The sequence below is a fragment of the Haemaphysalis longicornis genome, unplaced genomic scaffold (genome assembly GCF_048455015.1).
Source record: "Haemaphysalis longicornis isolate Haplotype H1 unplaced genomic scaffold, Haemaphysalis longicornis Haplotype H1 scaffold_1, whole genome shotgun sequence".
In the NCBI taxonomy this organism is placed as follows: domain Eukaryota; kingdom Metazoa; phylum Arthropoda; class Arachnida; order Ixodida; family Ixodidae; genus Haemaphysalis; species Haemaphysalis longicornis.
The window spans coordinates 479,771,987-479,799,400 of record NW_027526203.1 but is presented as its reverse complement, the minus strand read 5'-3'; the positions used below and the strand labels follow the sequence as shown (position 1 = coordinate 479,799,400).

Below are 27,414 nucleotides of genomic sequence, written 5' to 3'. Positions count from 1 at the left end.
CTCTATCAATGCACAAAAAACGAATACCGTGTGGGCTAAGTGGAAAATCTTTCTGGAGTGACCGTTGGAGGACATCCCAAAGGAACACTGCGGCCCAACAATGAAGAAAAACATGCTCCACAGTTTCGGGTTGGTTCCCCATGGAACCGACTGCCCCATGGAGCTGACTGCCTCCAAGTAGCGACTGAAAGTGTACCCGTGTGCAATTTAAAAAAGAAAGTCTTTGTCCCAGGTGACACTTCCATTCGCTTGACTCTTTTTAACACATCTTGTCCTGGACCATTGCTGTACAGAGCTCTATACAGTGGCACTGGGAAGAATGCGTCACATACATCCTTATATAATTTTTTCCATTCAGCCACCCGGCCAAAGTAAAAATGATATTGCGCAATAGTCGTGTATACCCACAGCCACATGTAAACGTCTAAGCCCGGTTTATATGTTCATACTTGTCAACTTTGTTGAACAAGAACAAGACATTACGCTAATATAAGACAGGAAATTAGTACGCAAGGGATATTTACAGGGTTCCTTTATTTAAAAAATCATGGAGGCTTTGTTTTTCGATAGCAAATGATATTCTAAATCTACTGCAGAAAACCGCCGCCTGCTGTTGCCCGCGCCACCTCCCGGCGGCATATGCGAAATCATGCGGGAACAGCAAAGAAAGGTTCCACTAGCTAGGTTTCACGTTCGCTTGGAACAAACGTGGAGCACGGCAACGTGGTTCTATAAACCTTGCAGTCGGCCGCCTCGATTCACGCGCCTCTCCGCCGCACTGCAGCGCTGGCGTCGAGGAACCCGGCCTGTAGCCTTGGAACGCGGTAAATTCAAATCGCCTTGCGCAAACCTCAGTGTGTTTACCTTGGAATGAGCGCGACGGTACAGGAACAGCATGATAGGTGAGCGGGAAAGCAAAGGGGAGCATTTCCTTTGCAAATGTCTACACAGACTATCGTCTTTTGACGACATTTGCTACGAAAGGAGCAGATACGCGGTCAATTTTTTATTGCCTAGCGCTTCCACACAGTTCGTTACCTTGCCAGTCTGGATTCGGCACCTGATCGGTTCAGACGCCCAACCTCACGTTTCCGGGACTGCAGGAGTTTTACGAGGAAGACCATCCTGTGTGATTCTCGCTGCTTGAGAGCCATTTTTACATCCGAGGCATCAACAACGAGGCGCCCCTTCCAGACGCTGATTGATTAATTGTGGGGTTTGACGCGATGACGCTTCACAGGCGATGAAGCCTGCACTGTAGTGGAAGGCTCCGGATTAATTTGACCGCCTGGGAATCTTTAACGTGCGCCGATAAACGTTTTTGCTTTTCGCCTCCATCAGAAAAGTGGGCGCCGCGGCAGTGAATCGAACCCGCGTCCTTGGGCTGAGCAGCGCAACGCCTTAGCCACTGAACAACGCCGCACTGAGCCACCGCGGCAGGTCCTCTTCCAGACGTGTTCACTTCGGTGTCTCCTCCCGAAACTATTGGTCGGCGAGACGAACCAACAATGTGCTTTTAGTCGACTTCAATACCAGTATCACAGTCAGCCCCAGAGGTTGTAGGCAGGGCCGGTCGTCGCGTAAAGAGGCGGGCCGCCCGCGCCCACAAATGTTGCACAGGGCCTGCGGCCGCCGGGCCAGGGCCGCGGAGAACGGAGACGTAGACACAGTGCTGGCGTGCAAAACCAGAAGCCAACTTCGTTCTTTTCTGCCTCAGGCCACACAACATCCTAGCGATGACGATGGTGCTATTGCGGATGCTGCTACAGATGGTGACCGTGAGGAGGAGCACGGGCGGCGCTGCGAAGCGTGCCTCCGTGACGTCGGCTTGAAGATACTCGCATTTCTCGCCTGCTTCACTCGGGCTCGCTCTCCCTGCTGCTTCTTTGCGCTCGGTTGACGTCTGATGCTTGTCCGCACCTGATTTTGCGTGTGCGCAACTTTTTATCATAATAAAAGACTTGCAATCGGATACACTAGCTGAAGGCGGGATTTAAAGTATAGTTTTTGACACCGCTCCGGAAGAAACATTGCCGGCTTCGCCCCATTCCTTTCGAAGCCGGTCTTGTGCTGAGCGCAAAGTGTCGGAGCTAGGCGTCAGCTTCTGTATCGAGAAATCTTTCGAATAAAGCGAATATCCAGAGTATAATAACCGACAGCAGCGCAAATGCAAGACCAAAACAAATTCCCGGCCCTTCGGGGCTGTCGGCTTTGGCAGAAGGCATGACGATTCGCGGTAATCGTATGCGTGGTAAAATAGTTTTTGAAACCTTCCCGAACGCTCGAACGTATTGCCAATCACATCACTTTATGTTGTCATGGCATGAAAGTATGCCGACATGCAGCATGGGGCGCAAAAAAATTTAGGTTGAGCTCCAAATAACCAACTGCGTGTATAGGCGCGTGCTTGTTTTATACCAGGATTTTAACCAGTATGGAGGCTTATTGAGCAAAACGAGGCACGTCTATGGCAAAAATACAGTAACACTGTGCTTCTTCAGACCTGGAGGGACATTTCGGTACATTTCCACAGCCATATCTGCCCAATATTCAGATATGCGTTTAGTAACGCATATCTCCTCCCCCTCCGCCTCCTCAAGAGGAGGAGGAGGTAGAGGAGGAGAAAAGTTTATTTAAGAGTAAAATCGAGCTGGTTAGTGGACCGGGTGCTCAGTCGAGGACAAGAGAGTAAGAATAATTTTCTTCAATTCATTGAATGTCATCCCGAGCGGGCCAGGATTTGTTCTTAACGCCTGAAGGGGTTAAGAAACAATAAAGAGATGCTTGGACTTGTTCATCAGTTTCGATTCTTGTTATACGAAAACTGGCGCGTATATGTTCTATTGCGCTCGTTAGAGAGTGTATGAAGCCTTCAACATCGTAATCATGTCATAACTGTTCGAGTCGAGACTTAATTCGTTACGATAACGATGGTTACAATAGAAAGTCGGGGCACAAAAGTTACCTTCGAGTACTCGACAACGCTGTCTCCGCCGTATCGCGGTGGCGGCGGCAGAAACCTCATTGCATTTTCATGTGAATAAACAGCGCACGCTGCGGATATGCACCCTTCTTGTACGCGGCCATAACGAAATTCAATTTCTGAAGAAGGTACTGTTAGCCTTACAGCCAGAAGAATATATCCACACGATCTTTGTGACCCGACCAAACATCCCCAAACCTCTTCATAAGACGTTTGTGACGGTGCAGAAAAATTAATGCTCGGCATAGAAAAAACAATTATCTAATACAAGTCAACGACGACGAAAGAAATAGTACACAGCTGTTTTATTTCCTGCTGTGCGATGCGCGTGTGCGACCCGATGTTTGGAGCGTAGCATTACACTGTTGGGCCTTCATAAGAGCATCTCAAAAATACTTCAGGAAAGCCTACGCATTTTGAATACTTACCGAGGAGCTGTGAGCTAAGATCCTCCCAAATAAGCTAGAAAGGACGAGTTACACACGCTCTTTTGAGCGATGCTCTAGGAACGTTGTTCTGTCTCTCCTCGTGTGTTTCAAACTTGTGCGGGATGCAGCTTGAAATTATTCAGAGGTGTCAGAAGCTGGAACAATAACTGAATTACTCGAAATACGCTTTTTAATGCACTGAAACCTCAAAGCGGGCGATTTCTAGCACAGGCACTGCTGCTCCTCACAAGCGGACGACAGCGGCGGGAGGGTAGCAGCGGCGCGAGTGTAGCAGACGGCAGCGGTGCGAGTCCCTAAGCCGACGTCAGAGCCAGGGGCGCCACTCGAACATCTCACCGCCAATAGCGAACAGGTTGAAGTGAGCGATGAAAATTTTTGAGAATGCGGATGAGCTATATACAAAACTGCATAAATAGGTTAACTATGTGTAATTGAGGTGAGAGAAGAAAGTGTTATAACTCTCGCGGCGACGAGTGCGGTGAAACCGATGTCACCCTTGTTGAGGGAACTGAGATTCAAGCGGTGCCGCTTCAATCTCAGTGGCGCCGCTTCAATCTGCTTATATATTTCAGCAGCTTTGACTGGCAGGCCTTTCAGCTAGCTGTCGCTGTCTGTCTAAATTTGTGTGGCTATTACTGCTGCCGACTTACATCTTGTGACACTGCCAAAAATGTCCCTATTTTGCCCAATAACACTTACTTGCAGCAAAGCGTAAAATGTGTAATTATGTATCAATTTGCTGACCTAAAATATTCACATAGTTTAAGAAACGCATTACAAAAATGGCAAGAACACATCAGGAAGTATGCAGAAATAAATGAAGAAGCTCCGTAAGAATACGTCATGAAGTACATAAGATGTCATCATGAAAGCCATAGAAGTGCATCAAGAAGTACACATAAATCTACTTAAAAAGGCTGCAAAAATACATCAGAAGTTCTACAGAAAATCACTCGTCAAACTCTCTACAGAAACTCCGTAAGAATTGCATCAACCCTCACATTCTAACACTATGTGCTGTATAGTTTCTGTTTCTTTTCCGCAGACGACGCATACGCCATCATTTTGTGAATACTTCCCCACAAAGCTCTTAGTTCGCAAGCAACCTGCTCTAGCCTCAAAAAGCAAGGCACTTCCCACGGAATTATCTTAGAAATTTTCCTTTCTGATGTTTAATTTTCAGCCCTGTAAATCTGTAACGACGTTTTATGTTCCATTTTTTCTCTCCATTTATTCGTTTCAACCTGCGTTGCCTCTCCTTTGGTTACCTTCGCTGTTTTGGACTCTCGGGGAGGTCATTCTTTGTAATGACTCAAGATGGCCCAACGTCAATACACTACACCCAACGCGGTGTCCCCCAGGGAGGCGTCTTGAGCCCCACGTTGCTCAACTTGACTCTCATCGACCTCGCAAGCTCCCTCCCAAGAACGGTTCATCTGTCGATTTACGCGGATGATATTTGCTTCTGGGAAGATGGAGTGACTCGACGGCACGTGCGCGCGCGCCTGCAAAAGGCTGCAGATTTGACAAACACCTATCTGCACAAGCAAGGGTTGGAAGTGTCTTCCAGCAAATGCGCAGTGCTTGCGTTTTCACGGAAGCCTATGTACGCATACCCTTTGACAGTTAATTGCGAAAGGGTATCTATACTCGGTTACAACTCAAGAACGGCACCACCTCATGTGGTATATCACTCCGCCAAAGCGCCGGACCCGTGACGTTAGTGCGCGCGCGTTTTGAAAGGGGTTTGCTATGAATGCGTGATATCGTCTGCCTTGTCTCGCGCAGTTTGTTTGTCGTGACTGGAGTCGTTTAAAAGCATTTGAAGTCCAAAAAATCACGGGAACGACTCACGCCATGTTTAAAATATTCCCAGTAACGCCCTACTTGCGCCGCGCGGAGAAACATCCGGCTACGGTGATAAGGCACAGCGGCAACTTCCGGTGCCGTTCTTAAGTTGTCACCGAGTATAATGTGAAGCATCACAAGTTTCTCGGCGTGGTCGTCGACAGACACCTTTCTTGGAGCCCCCAAATTCGTTTTTTTGAAGAAGAGGCTGTCTGCAGTGGCCCACATTCTCCAATTCATCGGCGGCAAGACGTGGGGAGCATCTATGAAGTCAATGTTTCAGCTGTACGACGCACTATTCTTGGGCTCCCTACGGTACAGCCTGCCTGTACTTTCAGGTACGTGCCGTACCAATATTCAGCAACTGCAAAGCATACAAGCGCAGGCCCTCCGAACTTGACTTGGCCTACCACGGTGCACGTCAACAGCTGCAACCATTGCTGTGGCTCGTTATCACCCTTTACCCACTTATGTGACAATTAAAACACTCAGGGCGCATATTAGGCACCTAACCAGGCTGCCGGATCATTACCTTGCTAGTCTGCCATCTAAACGCCCCCATGCGTCCTTCGCAAAGGTTGTAGCTTCCAACATCACCAGCATGCCATCCAACTACACGCCTGCGATAAGGCCGCCACTCCCACTTTGGTGTACGACGTAGCCTCGAGCATGCCTCACTATCCCAGGCTTAACAAAGAAGCAAGATTTTCCAACGCTGGCAGTACAGCAACTAAGTCTCAATATTTACACGAGAGATACAGTGACCGCACCCATATTTACACCGATGGCTCCGTAACAACATCTAGTTCTGCCGGTGCCGTTGTTGTACCACGAATGTCTATGTCCACAGAATTCAAAATAGCCCATCTTACCACTTCCACGGCTGCAGAACTTATCGCCATCCGTTGTGCCCTTCACACCGTTGAACAAACTTCATGCCGAAGATGGGCGATCTTCTGCGACTCAAAGCCTGCGCTTCAATTGCTCCTGTAAGCCCTGCGCCGTGGACCAGGGACCTCATGAACAGCTGCTGGCCGAGATAAGACTACTGTACGACCGTGCCACCCAAGCGGGTCATGACATTGCCTTTCAGTGGCTTCCGAGTGATTGCGGCATTGTCGGAAACGAAAGTGCAGACGCTGCCGCACGCTTGGCACACCAAAAAACGGAGACCATATCTATTCCGTTATCCAGAACGGACGCCGCTAGAACTCTCCGCAAACTTGCTCGGAAGACCACGCTATCCAAATGGACCACCCAAGAGTTCACGAGCGCTCGTATTCATGCCCTGGACCCCCATCTCCGGCGCCCCCTTCCATTAGGCCTCCCACGATCTGATGCAACCATTCTTTGTCGTCTCTGGCTTGGAGTCGCATTCACAAATGCTTACTCCTATTTGATGCAAAGTCTGTGACACACCAGAGACCATACGACATGTCCTCTGCGATTGTCCACGGTTTTCATCGGAACGAAGCCAGCTCTCTGCGCCTCTACGAAAGTTAGACTCTCGGCGCCCGTTCTCTGAGGAGACAATCCTGGGCCACTGGCCTTCTCCGTCGCCTGCGGACAAGGCGACAAGAGCGCTCCTGTGTTTCCTCAAAATGACGGAATTGCACAAAAGACTGTAGCGCAAAAGACTACCCGCTATGAACTCAGTGAACTTGTTTGTCTATAGTGTCCTACCGCGAGGCTCACCACACTGCGCTATGTCTGTCCCTTTCCCCTTCTTTTTCTATTTTCCTCTTTTTCCTCATTGTTCCCCTTTACCACGTGCTAGATAGCATACTAGGCCGTAGCCTGGTTAACACTTCTGCCTTTCCTTTACTCTTTCTCTCTTTCTCTCTCTCCACTGTTCTTTCCGTATTTCATCGTTAGCCTTCTAGTCTTCCTTAACCACTGCGTGTCCACGTTTTTCAAGTAGAGGTACCTAAAAACCTTAGCTGCCCACCTTCGTTGATCCATTGCTCTCAACCTCATCTCAAAACATATTTTACTTTGTGCTTCTCGAACTCCAAACGACGCCCAGCCCATATCTCCGTCTAGTGCTTCGTTACTTGTTTTTTCATGTGCGCCTAAGGCCAAACGTCCTGCCGTTCTTTGGTTCACTTCAAGGCCTGATAGAACGTCTGATTTTAAGCAGAGTACAGAATTAGCAAACGTGAGACCCGAAACCATTACTCCTTTCCACATTCCTCTCACTACTTCATATTTGTTATAACCCCACAGAGCTCTATGCTTCATTATAGCTGCGTTTCGCTTTCCCCTACCCTTAAATTGCTCCTCGTGAGTTCCTAAGTAGTTAACCCCTTCGTTTATCCACACTCCCAAATATTTATATTCCTTCACTCTGGGTAATTCGCCTTGCTGGATAGACACTGCGTCTGTGGTAGCGTCATTGAAAACCATTATTCCCGTTTTTTCTGCACTAAAATTTAACCCGAGGTCGGTAGCTTCCTGACCGCTAATATTTATTAGCCGTTGCATAAAGTTTCTTCCTCCTCCTCCTTCTCCACCAAACATGTCCAGTATTAGAAAAAAGGTTAGTTTTAAATGTTTCAAATCTAAAAACGTTATTGCATTCTGTGAAGCCAGTTCCTTCGTAAAACTCAGCACTCTGCTGCACGCTTCAAAACAGCTAAAAATATCACGGGACACCAATTCCAAGTCCGCTGGATTCGTCAGGTTTAACAAAATCAAGAAGTCCTCAACATACCTGAAGACCTTCACCACCCTATCGTCAACCAATGTGCGGCTCAATGCATTGTCAAAACTGGAAAGAAAAATATGGCACAGAACTGGCGCCACACTGTATCCTACACAGATTTCGTTCTTTTGCGCGAACAACTTCTTTTCTAACTCAACAAAAGTTGGCGACACATACCCGGTCAAAAGCTGCAAGAACGAACGAACCGAAACGCGAGAGGCATTCTGGAGCGGCACTGCTCCGTTCTCTTTAATCAGCTCCCGAACCGCTAAAAACAAAGCTTGTGGCACTGAATAAAAAAGTTCTTCAACGTCAAGAGCAAGCGCTGAATTAGAAATTGGCTGTTTTTTCACGAAAGAAGTCCACGGCACAGTCCAATGATGTGGCGGCAAAGGGATCAGAAATATTTAGCGTGTTGAACCAACGTTGATGGTACTTATCAACAAGTTCTTCCCACGTTCCTTTTTCGGTCCCAATAGCTCGAAGCGGGATATTGACTTTGTGGGTCTTGGCAGCAAAAAAGCGGTCACCCTGTCTTACCTCCTTGCATAGCTTTTCTGCATTGATTGATTGATTGTAGGGTTTAACGCGCAGACGCAACGCAGGTGATAAGGTGCGCCGTAGTGGAGGGCTCCGGATTAATTTTGACCACCTGGGGATCTTTAACGAACGTGCGCCGAAATCTCGTGCACACGGGCGCTTTTGCTTTTCGCTGCCATCAGAAAAACGGCGGCCGCGGCCGGGAGTCGAACTTGCGTCCTCGTGCTCAGAAGCACAACGCCTTAGCCACTGAGCCACCCCGGCGGGTAACTTTTCTGCATTGAGAAAATCTAAACTTTTCTAAGTTTCACGAGTACGGCATAAGCTCTTTGTTTATCTCGTTTTTACTGGCGTATCATTTCTTTGTTTCCTTCTTCTATTTATTGCCAACTCGAATAAAATTTCACCAGTTGCTCGTCAGCGTCGCGTCTGTTTGCCCTCTCTCTGTCCGAGTTTTTCGCGCTGTTTTTCAAGGTGTCATGGGTACCCAACTAGCCCAAAGTCAAGCTTTATTGCGACGTACGGAGTGGAAGCTTGGCGCCTTGCTCAACAAACGGAACGCAAAATTCCGTCGGCTCAACGGGCCGTGGAACGAGAATGATAGAAGCGAGGCTTAGCGGGGAGAAACGAGCTTCCCCGATTAGGAAAAAAACTCGAGTGGATGATATCGTAGTTAAAGTGAAGAAAATGTGGTTTATCCCTTTTCCATAGGAACCGGAAAACACGAAAGTGAAAAGAGGCGTTTTTTTTTTTTCTTTTCGAAATGAGCCACATCCAGCAACCGAAACTGGGTCGGATAAAGTTGCAAGAAAAACTCGGCAACTTTCCCCTAAAACAGGGGTGGCTAGCAAATAGCTGAGATAACGACCTGCAAACGTGTATGCAGATCGTAGTCCGTATCAAAAGTGAGCCAGGTCCTGCTGTTTCACGGATCAAAACCAGTGAAATGCATTTGCCCAATGGGAGTTTGTTTTTTCGCTGGAGTGTTCAGACTGATTGGTGGGTGTTTTCGGAAGTTTTTTCTTTGCGTTTCGGTGCTTGCTTATTACGACAGACGGCAATGAAGAGATCGGCGAAATATCTGTCCGCAGATCTCAACGACGAAGTGAACGGAAGAAGTGAACGACATGAAACGGAGCTGTGAAACAATAATTTCATTTCATCTCCCCCGCTCCTACGAAATAACTCTGGTTATATTTATTTTTGACTGCCATATTTACCATTGATGTACTGAATGCAGTTGTAAATAGCCGCCGCTTAGGAGTCCTGGCAAAGACCCACCCTCCTGAGAGTACGAACCACTTAATCAAGGTGAATAAGATGAGCATCCTTCTTGTGAAGCGTTTTGGAAATTTATGGCAAAGCAATGAAAAGCTTGCTTACCTCATTAGTGCCTTGGGGCCTGCCCAAGATAATTATAGGACATCTTGAAGGTAGCGCACTTAAACACGGACACTAGGGAAAGAATCGACAAACCACAGCGCTGACTCAGAACGGATTTTTATTAGAACAGACACACAGTTTAAATACTTTAACCTAAACCCATGTGACCACACATCATACGTACGTAACATTCCAGCGTATCATTTATAAAACATGACAGGCACAAAACAAACTGAGTGGGTGAAGGCGCGTGTTATATTTACGTTTTTACGTGTTATATTTGCGTTTTATATTTAAAAATTCGAACTCACTCTCATGTAAATGAATCGACGGCACACTAAAGCACCACTCCCCCTCTTTTCTTATATTATATGCCTCAATAATCTCGCGTGTCAACTTGTCCCTGTGCACAGATAATATCACCGTTTCCTGGAACGCAGGCTCGCACTTGCACTTGGATACGTGTTGAGCCACGTGCGAGTAGGTGTCCCCTCCTAAAGACCTTTTATGTTCTCGCAACCTGACATTGATGCATCGACTTGTCTGACCAATATACCCAACATATATATGGACAGTATCCAAGTGCAAGTGCGAGCCTGCGTTCTGCGAGCCTGCGAGCCTGCGTTAATTGCCAAGAAAGTACCAATTGAAAAACGCATTTCATTCCTCGCGCCATTTCATGACGTTTCGCGTGACGTAAACGGTTACCCGGAAGCGAGTGAGAGAGCGTGGGACCTAGCAGGAACTAAAACCTACCGAGCGAACCAACGCGGTCGCACATGCGGCCGCAAGAGTCACTTGTCGCACACTCGGCTCATACGACATGCAAGACAACTATATGTATACACTTCCGTTACAGAGAGTGCACACGGCACGTGAGATGCCGCACGGCACGTGAGATGGTGGCGAAACAATGTTGATGTGCCTCGCGGCCTTTTACTTTACTTACAAAACGTCTAGCGGACAGCGCAACCGCAGCGAGAACGACGACCGGGCCGGTGTTTTGATTTGCATTCTCGTTATGGAAAGTCGGGTTCTAGTCGCTTCGATGCACTCGGCATTAATGCCCCTACATTTCGGGTGCCTTAACGGGCAAAACAGTGTGGCACGATCTGTTAGTTTAACTTCTAACAGCGTGCAACGCTAAATTTGTGCGGCCCGCTACGTCGGCACCGCGAAATGAGTTTTAGTAGAACGCTGCATCAGTTTTCCGTCGCGATATGGTAACGCTTACTGCGGCATCTGTTGAATGTTCTACGAAGCGAGCTGCCTATTATGTTCCTACAGCCTTTACGAGTGCCCAAACCACTACGAACAAACGCGTTGGCGCCAGTATGAAATGAAAAACGTCCATAGCATGATACAAGTATCATTTTACCTATGTCCGCACCGTAGTGGTAGCACAGCAGCACAGAATGACCTTAATCGAAAGGCGCGGTTTTACACACACATTTTATTCAACTTCAAGACAATGAATAAATGGTTTCGACCAAACACACCGTCTCAGCATGTGTTTAGAGGCCGAAACGAAAAATTAACAGGCGATTGATTGCCTCTTGATCGTTGTAAGGATAACACTCGCTCATTGCGATTTACGGGGGCGAACAAGTCACTTCACTCCGTCGCAAGCCGAGAATGTTTAAAAAAAAATCGCGCGCACTCCACGTACCCGGCGCGGGTTGAGTCGTCGGTAGTAATAATTCTAACATTGTAGCAACGGCCAACCTTGGGAGCTCGCCGTCGCATTTTGTCGCGATGCTAGCGCGACCACAACACACACGCAGTTTCGGCCGCCGGCCTGGGTGCAACACTTGGTTCGGGCGCTTCGGGAAGACAGTTCTACGTGAGGGAACATAACACTTCTTCTATCAGACGCAAATTACTGTTCACAGAAGAGTGGAACGCTGGAAGGCCGACGCGCTACTGGCCGCCATGATGTAAACAAGGGGAAAACAGGCATGTGACTGCGCCGAACCTGCAATAACTATGTGAATGCGCCGAACCTGCAATAACCATCGCAACCGCCACTGGCGCCGCGTCTTGGCAGCGTGCGAATGTCGGCATCGCTTGAAATATACTTGTACATTAATAACAGTTCATGACGTATGAAAGTGAATGTGGAAAAAAAGACTTTATGTCTTTCTTTGATAGCGTATGAGCGCGTCCTCGTTCTGTTCTTAACAAGACCGGCTTTATAGGTAGTGACCTACCCATCGCAGCCGGCTATAATGGGAGACAGCGTGCCAAAACATTGCCTTGTGGGGAAGGCGCGCTCGGTCAGGTAGGACTAAGTTTAGTCTCCAAACGCGCGAGCTTCGCTTCGCACGCCCCACTGAACTCTCTTACACCCTTTTTGGACGAAAAGGGTGTAAAAATCTTGTCCCATGAGCGCACCTTTAGAAGGTGTTTTGTCTAAAAATTGGTATAAGGATGAAAAAAAAAGGTGTTCGCGTGAACACCCTACAAAAAGGGTGTAAGGTTGCTTAACACCCTAAACTAGGGTTGTGGGCAGCGCAGCTACGCTTGCCAATGTGTATCGGCGGAGCGCGCCGCATGACATACAGACACATTCAACAAGTCACACTTGGACCACAAATGAATTGGCAAGAAAACCAACGAGATGCCTGGATATGGCGAGTACATACTTACTCAGAAATACATCTGCACTTCTTGCTTTTATGACCAGCAGAGGAAAGACATCTGGTAGAGTCGGTGGGCTTGTCGCAAAAATCAGATATCGTAGCGCTAATTTGGGAATTATGCATTTTAATGTGATCATATACAAAGCAGCATGTAGATTTGCAAAAAACGTTTTAATCGGAAGATAGTTATTATGTTCAATAAGCGATAGAGTTTTATTAAACACCAAACAAATACTTCCCGCCATATCAACACCCTTCAAGAAGGGTGCTCATTATTTCAACACTTTTTTTCCCACAAGGTGTAAATCGACATATTAGGGTGTTGGAAACTAAGAAAAAAAGGTGTAAGACAAAGGATTTAAGAAAAGACCGCCAACTGAGAAAAAGGTGTAAGAGACCTCCAACTGTGGGGGTATTTTGTACCTGTTTACACGGGTGGACTGAACATTTTCTACAAGCGGGGGGTGTTTTGTACCTCAAGATGTTTAAAGCAATATGAATTGCCATAATGTATTACCAGTGAAGCTGTTTAAGCTTGAGCTAGTTTCGGAGGCGTTATCAAAAAAATACAAAGAAAAATAACTGCGGCGCCTGTAAAGGTTGCACCACCGCAGATAGAGTATGATCCACCGCAGATAGAGCATGATAACAGTGAATGCGGCTTTCGAGCTTGTTCGAGTGTGAGCACTAGGGGCGCATGCGTATGCGCACCTTCTGTTATACCATTTCGATGGTACGAGCATTTTTGGAATTGTAAACCGCAAATGAAATGGCGCAGCTTGCACTGGAGCTGCAAGGCTGGAGAAACAGCAGAGCTGGGAGTAGACCTAGCGTGTTTCTCCATTGTATCCGCTGTCAGTGTGGGGGACATAGGGGAACAGCCTTGTGAAATCCGGCTAAACTTGGCCTCACCCCTCCGCACTTAGCCTAGCCTAGCAAGATTGATTGATTGTAGAGTTTAACGCGCCGACGCCACGCAGGCGATGAAGCGCGCCGTTCTGTAGAGCTCCGGGTTCATTTTGACCAACTGGGGATCTTTAAAGTGCGCCGAAATCTCGAAAAAACGGGCATTTTTGCTTTTCGCCTCCGTCAGAAAAGCGGCCGTCGCCGCCAGGAATCGAACCGCGTCCTCGGGCTCAGCAGCACAACGCCTTAACCACTGAGCCACTGCGGCGGGTAGCCTAGCAAGAACATTGCAAAACCTAACAAAAGTTATCAAAGCTTAGCAAACATAACAAAACTTAGCAACACCGGAAGAAACTAGGTTGACCCCCAGCTCCGCTGTTCTTTTTTTGCAACTGAACACCTATTTCCCACCCTTTCAGCACCCTACAGAAAGCCAAGCGTGTTGCAGTCGGTCAACATTCTTTTCACCAGAGAAATGTAGTCTTTTTTAATTTTAGAAGTTCAGATTGATGTTTGATATGATATTGATATGGAAACGAGCGATCATTGCAGGCGAACAATTTTCTTTTTTACTTCTGAACATTTCTTACGAGGTGGGTATGAGGTAATCTCTTGTACTTCACAGTGCAATTATACATGCACGCATGGCGTTAATCAATCAAAAGCTGAACACCTTTTCAACACCCTACGCAAAACTAAGGGTGTTGAAGTTTGTCAACACCCTATTTGTAACCAAAGGAGGGTGTACAGCTACCAAAAAGGGTGTTGAGATTCAAGAAAAAGGGTGTTGTGGCCTCCCAACACCCTTTTTTACACTCATGCTACACCCTTTTTGGCCAAAAAGGGTGTAAAAAAGCTTAGTGCGACTGCTCGTGTAAAAAGTAGCGGTCGTAACAATAAAAGCCGATTGTACCGATCACTACCTGTAATACCGGACAGCAACGAGAATTCATGGTTAAATCTAGAACCGTTTCTTAGCTTTGCAACCGTCAATGTACACAAGTAAACCACACTGCTACCATATGCGCCTGCTCGACTTGCATTCTTTATTTTCTAACATTTTCGTTTGCTTAAAAATTCGAAAACTTAGTCGAGGAGCTTTCACCTGGCATGAAGCTCGTCTATACACGTGCAAGAGTTCGCATAGAAGGCTCCAGTTTCTATAAACACCCCATTCTGTTCGTGGGAGCACCGTCACTCTTGCGGCTTTCCACCGGAGGTTGCACTAATAGACGGCAACCTTTTCAGCGGCTGCGGCGTTTTCACCATAACTGGAAACCAAGTTTGTCGGAGCTCCGACGGTGTGGCTTACAAGCCCAACAAATGGCAAGGTTGTGTATGGCAACCATCCCAGGTCAATGCTTGCGGTGAGAACAAATTTCTTCGGAATATCTTTTTGAGCCACAGCCCCCGTACCGAAACGGTGAGAACCTGGTGAAAACAAATTGCCTTTACTGTGTGCCTGCGGGGATGCCTCAAGTGTACGCAACAGACACCATCGCGTACGATATGTTCTCTGAAAGTGCAATGCAAAAATATTGCAGGAACTTCCAGCGTATTCTGCTGCGAACGCGTTTTTTTTTTGCCTAGGTTTGTTGCCGAGGCTCCTTAAGTCGACTATAACATACAACCTCGGCATCAGACTCACTGCAACTACTTTTTCAAGAATCTCCATTCGTGATGGTACTACACTGCCCCCACAGAACCCGAATGCCAAGTATGCGCGCAAAATTTCTGGCGCACGGTAGTTTTTTGTTTGTTTTTGTTATGCTCGTGCTATGCGTCGCGAGCGAATGCTGTAGTTGTTTCACATCTTCATTTCGCTTGAATCGCCCCTGGCGGGCTGCCGTGAAATGAAAAATGGGGAGAAAAAATAAGCCTAACGGGGACCAAAAAGGAAGAAACGGGGTTCTGGGCAGTTGCGGAACGGGGGCCCACGGCGCCATTGTCCACTGCGGAAGTCTTCCGGTGTGCCCCTCTGGCGGTATGTCCGAGGGCGAGGAGCCTGGCGCCAGTGGGCGGAGCAGCTGGATCCAGAAGAAACTTGTCAAGCGCCTGCCAGAGCTCGACGGCGGTCGCTGTTGGGAGAGATGAGTCCGGGCAGGCCCAAGCTCGTAGAGAGGTCGGGCGTACCTCGGGCCGCAGAGTGACCAGGGCTTGAGTACGGGGCAGTGAGTTGTTCGAGCGGACCTGGAGCATCTGCTGCAGGTCCACTCGAACTAGGCACGTATCACACTAGCCCAAGCTGTGAAGGGATGAACCTGCGTTTTGGGGTCAGCGGAAACGCTACAGCAGAAAGGGGGTTAAGAGTGTGCCAGACTGGAGTTGGCGGTTAGTGACTTGCTACGGACGACTGAAGACGTGGCCAGGAAGAGGAGGGATGCCCAGGGGGTTATAGGCGATCGTTAAGTATTCCCGGCAGTACTTCGTAGCCTGACCGATGGTTTCTCTTGGGTCGTAACTTGTTGGTGGCGTCTCGATTTCGGTCTCGGTGTCGTCATCCGAACTAGGGCGCCCCGATTGCGCGGATTGGAGTAGTGCGCGCACTAGTCACTTTGCCTTTTCGTTACCCGGTGTGCCCGAATGGCCAGGGATCCAGTGAACAAAGGGGGCTGACTACAGTGGACGTGTACCGAGCGTCGTCACAGGCCCTGCACGCCTCCCGCGAGTCCGTAAAGACATGATAGATGGGCTTCGGACTACGGTCTTCTGAACTGCGCTGAAAGCTGGGGTGCTTGATTGAATCCAATATGGCATGAAGTTCTGCCCCGGTGCTGTGTCCAGGTTTTTTTGTGATGTGATGTTTCCGTTCTTGTGATGTGCCGTCCTCATTAACCCACGCGGTGGCGAAGTTGGGAAGGTGCATGATACATGCCGCATCGGTGTAGAAGACGTAACTTTTTTCGCCTCCGGGGGAGTGGTATTTTAGACAGTGAAGCCACTTCCCATGACGTCTTACGTATGCCCGTCTTCTGGCTTCTTGATCATTTCCGATGTTCTGTGGTAACGGCTTTGCATCGGTCCGGGAAATGCATTCCCATCGCGGTGACAGTTGAGGTAGTGGGGGGCGTACACTGACGGTGTGCCCAAGTATCGCCAGTGTGTTCCTCACCGCTGATGTCGACTGCAAGCGTGCGACTTGCGTGTGCATTCCTATCTCGGTGGGCTCCGAACAGTATTTACCATGCTTTAGCTGTTGAGAGCATCTATGGGAGTGTATCTCGGAAGGCCGGTTGCAATCATGCGAGCTTCGTTGTTGAGACGCTCTAGGGTGAGTAGTTGCGTTTTCGTTAGGGAATTATGTGGTGTCCCGTAACAGGATCCGCGAGTGGATGAAAGCTTGAATGAAGTGGCGCAGTTCTGGTTCTTTAACTCCCCGTGCTTGATTTTTTATACGGCGGAAAATGGGCGTGACCTGCTTCATTGTTCGGAACTCACCGCGCCGAGTGTTTCTTCCTGTTTTTTTTTTCTATTTTCTTTGGATGCACTATACGAAACAGTAAGCGCAAAGTGCTTCTTTCTGTTCATTTTTTCTCTTTCAAGCTATAAAACAAAACGCGCGCTGTGTGTTTTTTTTTATTCTTTCGTATGTACGCTTGCTATCGAAGGCGTGGAATGCCATAGAACGCGTTAGCAAAAAATTAGCAGCTGTGGACAGTGCGCTTTTTTCTTTTGCGAACGATGTCCGGGTGGGCGCGCGTTCGTTGGACGGGTGCGCACTTTCGCCAATACAGCCAAGCAACCGTTTCGCGTTAATAACTTTTTTACGCATACCGTTGAGCCCAGACAAGGTATGTACTTCCGCCAGTGTCAATCGGCAAAGACTGAGCACAACGGACAAAGAGAAAGGCGAAATAACAACGATGGCAAACCGAGAAAACGCGTATAGAGGAGAAATGGGGATTAAATGCAGCGCCAGCCAGTGCAGTGGCGTCGCAAAACTAAAAAAACCAAACACGGAATGATCAATTCGGCACGCGGAATCGGCGCGCGTGGGCAGGTCGCTTTTAAAGACGATAGTCTTTCTTGGGCTACTTAAACCCAGAAATGTTGGTCTGTCTGTCTGTCTGTCTGTGACTCGATTCAGCCACCCGGCCAAAGTAAAACAATGCCTGCGCAATATTCTTATATAGTCACAGCTAAATCTACCGGTCTAAGTCCGGTATAATGTTCATACTTGTCAACATTGTTGAAGAAGAACAAGACATTAAGCAAAATATAACACAACAAATTAATACAGAAGTGATATTTGCAGTGTTCCTTTATAAAAAATCATACATGCTTGATTTTTGTGAAGAAATACTTCTTTAACTGCAGGAAAAAAATTCACTCCGCCGTCGCCTGCTGTCGCCCGCGCCACTAGAGCTTCTGGCGCCATTTTAAGAAATCAACCGGCAACAGTGACGGAAGGTTCTTGATTGATTGTGGGGTTTAACGCGCCGACGCAACGCAGGCGATGAGGCGCGCCGTAGTGGAGGGCTCCGGATTAATTTTGACCACCTGGGGATTTTTATCGTGCGCCGAAATCTCGTACACACGGGCGTTTTTGCTTTTCGCCTCCATCAGAAAAGCGGCCGCCGCGGCCGGGAATCGAACCCGCGACCTCGTGCTCAGCAGCGCAACGCCTTAGCCACTGAGCCACCGCGGCGGGTTGACGGAAGGTTCCACTAGATAGGTTCCACGTTCTGCTTGGAACGCACGTGGAGTGGGGCAACGCTGTTCTATCAACGTTGAAGTGGGGCGCCTCGATTCACGCGCGTCTCCGCCGGAGGAGCGCGACGCAAGACGAACAACATGGGATGTGAGCGGGAAAGCGAAGGGAGGCATTTACTTGGCAAAAGTCGATAAAGTCTATCGTCTTTTGTCGACATTAGCAACGAAAGGAGCACATACGCGGCCAATTTTTTATAAAGCTGGTCGTGGTTGTTATTCACGTGTCTCTTGGCAAATCCGTTCAGTCACCGTTTACGTCATCTGTGTTGGGTGGCTGATAGCTTCATTTTTGGATATCTCTACGCGATTTTTTTCAAGATACCGACTCAGTTTTTGGGGATGCCAATCTGTCTATTTAGACCAACGTCGGTTTGGACTTCAGTGTCCCTTGAACGTGGTTTTCTTTTCCCTGAGTCCCCCTCACCTTTGATTCGTCTATATTCTGTTCGCACCCACGTTTCTCGCTCCCCAATTCACGCGTCCACTGAATGACCTTCGTTAGTCCTGCCCCTGTGTAGAGCGCAGAGCGCGGCACTGGGCGTTGCGCTGACCCCGATGCATAATAGAAGGCGGGCGGGACGCCCTGCCGGGCGGCAGTAAAGAAAAGCAGGTCAGCCGATCTCCGCCCGGAGATCGTTTTGCGCTGAGAAGGAAGGGATAGGTGCGAAAACACCTGGCATGCATTGGGCTCATCTTTGTGCACTACGAAAGCGCGGAGCTCGTCGTCAGGTGTGGCCCGTGTTCGAGTTAACCTCGAGTATTTGAAACTGAGTGATTAGAGCCGGCTGTCGAATCCGGCATGTGAAGTTGGGCTGACCAGCACAAGTTCACATGCCGGATTCGACAGCCGGCTCACCGGAGGGGGAAAGCGAGTGCGCACGAATCCGTAGACGAGAGTGTCGTCGATTCAAATATGCCACTCGTAGCAGCATCAGTTGCTTATTGCCACAGGAAATGCCAAAAGCGCGAAAAAAGGTGACTTCGCCCCACACACTTTCCCGCGCTACAACCTGTGGCATCACAAACTGCGAACAGAAGGTGAAACGGGATTAATGGAGCTTGCTTGACCTTTTTTGTGAAAAAAAAAAAGTGAGGCAGCAGACGCATGTAATAGTAAAATAAGTGTAGGCTGGAACTTTCGCTAGTCGTGGGCTTTTGAAAATACCCGAGCGTTAGCCAGCCAGCAGAATCAAATGTGACGCGAGAGTCGCGAAAATGTGAACGCAACAGACTGCCGCGCCTACTTACCACTAGCTCATGCATATGCAACAACCTAACAGGTCCACGAATTCCTCTCCCATCGGCTTCCAACGGGTCTCTGGTCGAGACCTCCTAATTTCCCTCCATCAAGGCGTTGACCTTCCCCTTCTTCCAGCACCACCTCCCAGTGTCTATTGTGTTACACTCGTGCTCCACCGGTTGGCAGTTCGTCTAACTGCACAGATAGCCCAAGTGCATTTCTTCTTTAAAGTGAACGCTTTCATAGTGGGACCGATGGCGATCTTTAAAAAAAGCGCATCCATTTCCCATAGACAGCAAGGTAAATATGACTGGTAGCGAAGCTTCCATAGAAGCCCATACGTTCAGAAAATGGCGGCTCTTTAGCTGCTCATGGGGCTTAGCGCCATCTGTGTGAGAAGGGAACACTTCCGGCGGAACAAAAAATAAACAGGATGTGACGCAATATCCGGTCGGAAAGTGACGTCATTTTGGTGGCATTAGCGGGAAAATTTAACTTCAAAATAGCCTTAGCAGGCCTATGATCGCTGAGGGCTCATGTCATTGCCATCTGACGCAAGTTGGCGAGCCCTTGGCGTATGTTCTTCAAGTCAACGCCAGCTTATACTCGTGACTAGAGAATCGTACTGTAGCATACTGTCGTATGATTCGCCTCGCTGTTTATAAAAACATCTTGCATCTTCTCTGAACCTTTATTTTGTATTCATGCCTTCCACTGCTGTATAAAAGCAATCAGTTGCTTATTTTAATTGCAGTGGGTGGCAAACGCACCCCCCCCCCTCCCTCCGACCGGAATTTTTGTTTTCTGCCTTGGGATACAGATCACAAAATAACACTTGACCACTCTCTCCGGCCCCCCTTTCATATAAAAAACGTGCCCACTCCCTACCCCGATACCAATTTCTACCAACGTCACTGCTGGGTTTAATTGCGTCGCACATACGCAGGTTGCGTGCGTATGTATAGATCAAGGTTATATAATGCTTGCTCAGTTTGTGTACTTCTGTTCTAAGAGAATAAATAACGCATAGTCATGCTAGAATCAAGACATTTGAATTTTATTCCAGGATAAACATAAAACAAATTTACCACACTGCACAAAATCAGCACGTATACAATAAGTACAAAATGTTCGTGGGCACTACATGCATTATAATTTTCCTTACGCTCCAAAAAATTGACTTTACCCGTAACACATAGCATTATGAGCAATGAAAGCGTCAACAGCAGAACTACTTCAAAACAAGAGAAAAGAACTAGGAAGAAAACTGGGCCGCAGGAATGCCGATTCACGAAAGTGCAGCGAGCACATCGCAGCTGCACCGGCGTCTTATCAAGTAGACATGGGTTTCTACAGAAGTTCACTCAGTATTCACGCCTGCAATTTCCTGGTTGCATTATTAGGCAAGTGTCGCCACAGATAAGTAAAAAGATGAAAAAGGGATCAATTCAAACGAGAGCGATGGCAGTATGTAAAAGCACATAGCAGGAAATATCTGGCAGCAGCGCAGCACGGAGCAGCACAATACACTACTGCGATGGAAATAATGCTTGCGCATACAAGTGCGGGAAGCTTACTACAAGCGTTGTAATGCAATAGAGAAGACACTGAGATAGACAATTAAAGCGACTCGTTTAAATTCGAGTGGTACTACGATGAGAAGTCCTAGAAAAATTGACACCACTTGCTCCGAGCCAGCCTGAGGTGAAATCAAGATAACTGTGATATAACAAAGCTGTAGACCCATTTTTTTTTTCGAAACACCACCACGTCCCCTTACACAATCCCCGTGCACGTATTAACAGTGCTATAGTTTCGCGTTACCTGTGGAAATGAGAGGAAAATGGTGCAGTAAAACGCCCGGCGTACGGGAGTTGCTGTTGCAACCTTTTGCAGCACATCGTTTCCGTAGGTACCGAGGAAAGCGCTCCGCTCCAACCGTTGGCAGCATCGTCCCGTAGTTCACCGTGCTCGCCGGGCACGGTACTAAACGTGTTCACCGACGATACAACGCACCTCGCAAGTCCACGCACAGCAAAAATAAAGAGCACACCAAATTAACAAGGAAGAACGAATGCAAATGCGCACCACCAAAACACGCGAGGGGCGTTTCCCAGCAGACGAACTTTAGGAGCTCCTTTCCGAACACTACAAGGACTGCATCACAGAGCAATGACATATGTGCCATTCTTCAGAGGGCGCTACAAAAAAGGTTTTTAGAATGAACAGCATTTTCATAAATTATTTGCACACTGGGCCTAAATAAATGTGATTCAGAAATAAATATCGTTCGTAAAATAAAAATGTTTTGTTGTAGAACAAAACTTGGTTTTTTGTTACTAGTGTTTGTTCCCTCCTCACCTAGTCGCGCTTCAATCGCCACTCCCATAAGCCCCCATGCTGATGTCGCTGGCAATAGGTTCTTAACCGCTTTTCGCCCGAAGCTTCGCTACCATTTATATTTACCTTGTAGACCGTTTGGTCGATCGAAAAGCTCTGATAAGATCTCCGGACACACAGCGCATGCGTGAAACCAGGCTTCCATTGTGTCAAAGCGGTTACTTGAAAATTGCGGAAAGAGACGGTTCCAATACGACAACACAAGCATCGATCATTGAGAAGGAGTCCTCTCATAAACCACAAAATTAAAGTAAGCGCAAAAAGAGCAGAACTCCCGCGTGCGCAGTTTCAGGCAGGGGGCGCCCGAGCACTGCGAAGGCGGGAAATTTGAAATGCAGCAGTGAGCGGATAACGGCGCTGCAGCCCGTTATGGCGAATCACTGCTCTGCACTTACGGCAGCATTCACATTGAGTGGAGCGGCTTTAATTTTTGTACGCTTTTTATGTTCAAAAAGTATGTACAAACGCCAAAACAGACATCTGTTACTTTTTCGTGTGTATATGTGCTACCATGCCGGGCAGAGCATACGGAAGCTACAACCGAGATGGACGTGCCTCGTGGCAGAAAATATGCTATCATATACGTTGGATTCTTTGTGAAACGCTCTAATACGTTTTTCTTTCCTCTTATTTTTCTGTTTTTGACAGCTACGGACAAGTTCATATCTGATGCTAGAGATAGGAGGGATGGTGAATGCTGTTATACTTTTGCCCGGGATGTTTCTTTCATGTTCCAGAAAAACAGTCACGTCTGTTCACAAAATACAATCTTGTTTGTCCCACGAAGAAAGCTTTCGCTTGAATATTTGTCTGTAATGGAAAATGCCGCTCCGCACCAAGTTGCTGAGGTGGCTTGATTCCTTTTCGCAAGGTGCGCTGCGCTATCTTAGGGGCTGGTTGTGTGCTGTGCGCCTACGTATGATAACCGGGCGAGCAATGGTTGCCGTTGAAGCTCACGTGTGCCTCAGCAATAATCGCTGATAGGAAACACCCCCAGGCAAAATAGTCCAGTAATCACGACGAGAATAAAGAAATGTAGGAGCGAAAGGTGCGTATACCGTCTTTGTCCGGCTAGCGGTAAAGGCTTAAGTCTAGCTGCGGTGAAACAGCCCAACGATTTGTTATCGCAAACCCCCGGCAATGGTTGCCAAAATTAACGTAGCTGCGATCTAACTGCGTTGTCGTGCTCTTCGGTTATAACGAGATAGCCGTATTATGATAGCAGAATGCATGAAAAAATCAAGCCCAACTGGAGCCGCTATGCTGCGGAGCCACCAGAATTCTACAAGATTTCAAGAGCAAATTCAAATCAAAGCGGCAGGCGCCACGGATGCAACAACTGCAGGCACCGTAGAGCCGCCTCCGAAGTCGCACGCGTGTTCTGGCAACCCTGGCGCGTGTTCTGGCGCGTATTCTGGCAATCCTACACTGGTTGCCAGAATAGGGTGTTTCTCCAGCCAACGCCAAAGAGTCACTCCTTTGCAATGAAACACGGTAAAAGACAGGACAGGAAGAAACAGACAGGACGCAAAGCAAGAAAGACACAGGACTAGCGCTGGAGCCTTTCTCGATTGGCGTCCTGTATCTGGCTGCGCTGTTTTTTACCATGTTTCATTGCTCCAACCAACTACACCATATTCAAGCATTGACAAATATCCACTGCTTCGCGGTTATCGGTCGTGTAAAGCAAATACAAGCTCCAAGATACCTGAACTAACACGTCGAGAAGTTAAAAATTAAATTGCAGTCACGTGCAAACACTTAACTGTAAGCTAAATAGCGGGAAAGACGGGCGCCGCTATCGCGTGATCGTCCAACGCTTCCGAAAGCCGGTGCCGCGGATGGGTGACGTCAGAAAGGGTGCGACCAATCAGAGGCGTCAAAGACGAACCGCGCACCCTCTTTCAAGCCGGAACGCGCGTTTTGCAAGATAAATGACGGTTGGACTCTTGTATGATAAATTTCAATGTGATATTCGGAGTCATCGTGCGGGGAACTAGATAAATCCTCTCAAACTCAATTGTTCTTTTAGATGCAAAGCATCTCTTAGTCGACCCTCCGTTGTCCGGGGTCCGGCGTCCGCAGCTCTCCTCCTCTCCACACCACCTGTGATAACACCACTCTCTCCCCTGCTCCTCTCCACACCACCTGTGCGCTAGCGCGCGCTGCTCCTCCTCTCCCCTTTCCCCACCAGCTGTCCAATCACGTGCATGCGCGCTGCTCCTCCTCTCCACTCCCTCTGCTCTGCAAATAAACCCGGTCCGCGCTCCGCTCAGTTGCTTCTTCGGTACTGCGCCGTCCGATGACTAGAAACGGACGCCAACGATTCCGTCAGCGAACTGGCTGGCACATCTCCAACTAGCGCCAGCCAGTACACTGTCAGAACCGCGAGCACCTCCGAAGACAAGGCTGCAGATTTCTCGCTTCGAGAACGAGAAGCCGCTTTGAAACGCCAGCGGCGAGTAGCTGATCCAGATTGCACGGCTTTGCATCCCCTCAGGGTTCCCACGCGGAAAGATGGTGCAATTTCTTTTTATTTTGGAAATCGCATCAGCTTCTTTAACAGCGGCGGCCGTTTTGTTGGTCGGACAACGACACCGGGTTTTTGCATAATGGAGCACTTTAGGATTTCGCCTTGAAAAAATCCTGCACCCCTCCGCCTAAGGGCGACGACTGTTGAAGGCGAAGCCTTCTCTTGACGGAGTCTCTCGTAGTTTGAGCATGGACTGAGTTTCGACCATGTCGAAGCAGCAATCGGATAGACGCCGGTGTCATAACGCGAGGGACCTGCAGGTTCTATTCCGGTAACGGAAGCGTCTCTTCCTTTCACTTCACCTTCACCTTCACTTCCTTTCACTTCACTTCACTTCACTTCACTTCACTTCACTTCATCCTTTCACGTCAGAGAGAATCAGCTTTCCTGTACTGTTTTCGCCTTACAGACGCCATCAGTGAGGACACGAAAGGTTCGCTGTAAAACTTTACCTGCATGTTGGGGTCGCGCACTCGTTCACAGCGCTCAGCGCGGCGCTGAATGAATGGAACTGAGCTCTTACGCGTGCGTCAGCATCAGGGGCAGCGTCTCTATGCACCCGTGCAAATAGAACCGAGCTTTCGTCGTCTGCAGGGACATCATAATACAGCATATTGTCACGAAGCCAAGGACGACGGCATGGTTCGCTGCAATATGATGCGGCACAGGGGAAAAAATCCCACAGCCACCCGCCGTAAATGCGCCGACGCCGTGCTAATGGGCCACTTTTGTTTTCCTAGGGCGACCTGGACAACCTGGAGAAGAAAGCAGTCTTCCTGACCGTCCATGACATCGGAAACAATCGTAAGGAACCCGCTGTTCTTATTCGCCTTTGCGTTGCTGGCAGCATGATCTTAAGCGAATGCCTCACAGTGACAACTAAATGCTTCATGTTCTACGAGCACAGTCTCGTCGACAGACTGCAGATTCCGCGCACTTATCCCACTGGATAACGTGTAATACACCGAGAGAACCGAAGAAAAATGCTCATTGGATCCTGAACGAAAAAAAAAGAGAATAAAGTAAAACAAGTACAGTCGAGCATCCTTATAACCAAGTAGTATAGGCACAGTAACTTAGTTTGTTATATAAAATATCACTTGTAACAGTAGAGCTAAAAGCGGCTCAAACAAAGCAATCTGGCTCCCACAAAAATATTTGATTCAAAAATTCATTATGTTAATCTTCGAACCTACTATAAGCAAGGTTTCTTTCTCGCTGTGGCATTTCAAGCTCCATGAGCCAGAACATGAAACGGGAAATTGCAACAGAACAAAGTTCATTTGAAAAAACAGGCCTGCGTTCCTATTTTTGCAAAGAAGGATGTCATGTTTCTCTGGTGGCTATTAACAGCACTGAGCAGGATGAAGTTTTCCACAGTGTCCGCGAACAAACATGCCTTTTCTACTTCTACAGTTTCGGATGCCGTAATTTTTTCCTAGTAGCTTCTCAGCCTACTGGTCAAATATTTCCTCGTTATATCCGGTAGTGCGCGCGGCTCTCACAGTGCCACTTTCGTTATAAACAAATAACCCTCGTATTCTGAAACCTTTCTCCACTCGAGTCTCCAGTGGAGGAGGCCCTTGAAATCGATTTCCCCATGCACAAGTATTGCAGAATCCTCCCCTGAGCCGAGCGGAGGAAGCATATTGAGTGCAGGAGGGACTCAGAATGCGGCCCCAAGTGCCCTTTACATGAAGCCCGACCAACCAAAGTTCGTATTTAGATCGCTATAGCCGATAATTCGCTATATCAGTGTTCGTTATAACAAGGTTCAAATGTATATCACCAACAATTTAATTACATGAATAAAGTGGGTGTGATGGTGCGCAAATCAAAGAAACTTATGTACCTTGCAAGCAGGTGACCCAAAACAGGTATGGGAAATAATTGATGACTTCTTGCAATCCCCCCCAAAATTGAACGTGACTGATAAGCTGTTCTTTCGTATTGTTCACAATTCCAATACGTATGTTGCCAGTGTTTTAAGTACAAAACATTGCCAAACAGTTCTTGCCACGATTGGCTAGGGGAGATGAGTTCACCATCTGGAAACGAAACAGTTGATCATGGCATAATTAGATCTAAAATACCAAAAACATATGGACATCCTTTTGCGTTTCCTTCTGTCACATTTCCTTAGCGTCACTGCGTCCATTTACTATACCAAGTATTCTTAATCTAAAACCAGTGTTGCAAAACAGATAAAAGCACAACCGTATTATAGTCATAAACAGGTATCTATATTGGGCCCAGTGAGTATCATGCATCAAACATTGGTTGCAGTAGGATTAAATTCACTTTTAAACAACAAAAAAGACCATCATTTGCCCTTAGCAGCACTAATTTTACCAAATGTACCTTCACATCCTCTAAATTTTCCTTATAGCACGGTGCTGTTCATGGGGTCACAATCGTCGTCGACGCCTTTCTGGCTACCGGGAAAGCATCTCATACTGTTATTTTGATATTATTAGACGAGCTGCGGTAGGTTTAATGAGCGAGAAAAGGCTGGGACTAAAGCCGGTAGAAAGTTCTTGTTGTAATCCTTTATTTATCAAGGGAAGCCCATGCGACCTAAAAGCAGAAAGAGGGAAAGACAGGCACCAATAAGTATTGTAGTAGTAGAAATGCTGAGTCCATAAAGGCCAAGAGAGACCACCGCAGTCAGCAGAGCCAGGCTAGGAGTGGGAGCATATGTGTTACGACAACTATCAAGGTAGGGGTCTACACCTAATCTTGAGAGAACACTCTCTAGGCCGAACGATCCAGGGGCTGGGAGAAAATTAAGGTCTTCGACTGGGAGGTAGGTTGCAAGGATCGTCCTCAAAGGAATTGGCGGCATAGCATTGGTAAGAATGGGGCGTTACAGAGAAAATGCAAAGCAGCGCCAAAATAAGCTGTCGAAGGTGATGAATACGGTCATCGGGCTGCGGAGACATTAAGGAGGTGGAGACCCCGCCGAGTGCAGCTATTTTCTCGTGACGGGCGGGAAGGGGGGGGGGGGGGGAAGGGGCGGGCTGTGTTGGCTCTAGTTCTGCTTAGGAACACTTCTGCCGAGCGAGGCATATCG

General features: G+C 47.9%; 1 protein-coding gene across 7 annotated transcripts in view; it reads left to right on the top strand.

Moving 5' to 3' along the window:
* The window catches only part of LOC144156332 (uncharacterized protein ZK1073.1), a 282,683-nt gene that overhangs the window by 139,444 nt on the left and 115,825 nt on the right, over positions 1–27,414 (top strand). For all 7 annotated transcript variants that reach the window (XM_077688317.1, XM_077688319.1, XM_077688318.1 and 4 more), the window contains one exon: positions 25,082–25,145. In XM_077688317.1, coding sequence (XP_077544443.1) covers positions 25,082–25,145 — 64 coding nt within the window. The remainder of the gene's footprint in view (positions 1–25,081; positions 25,146–27,414) is intronic.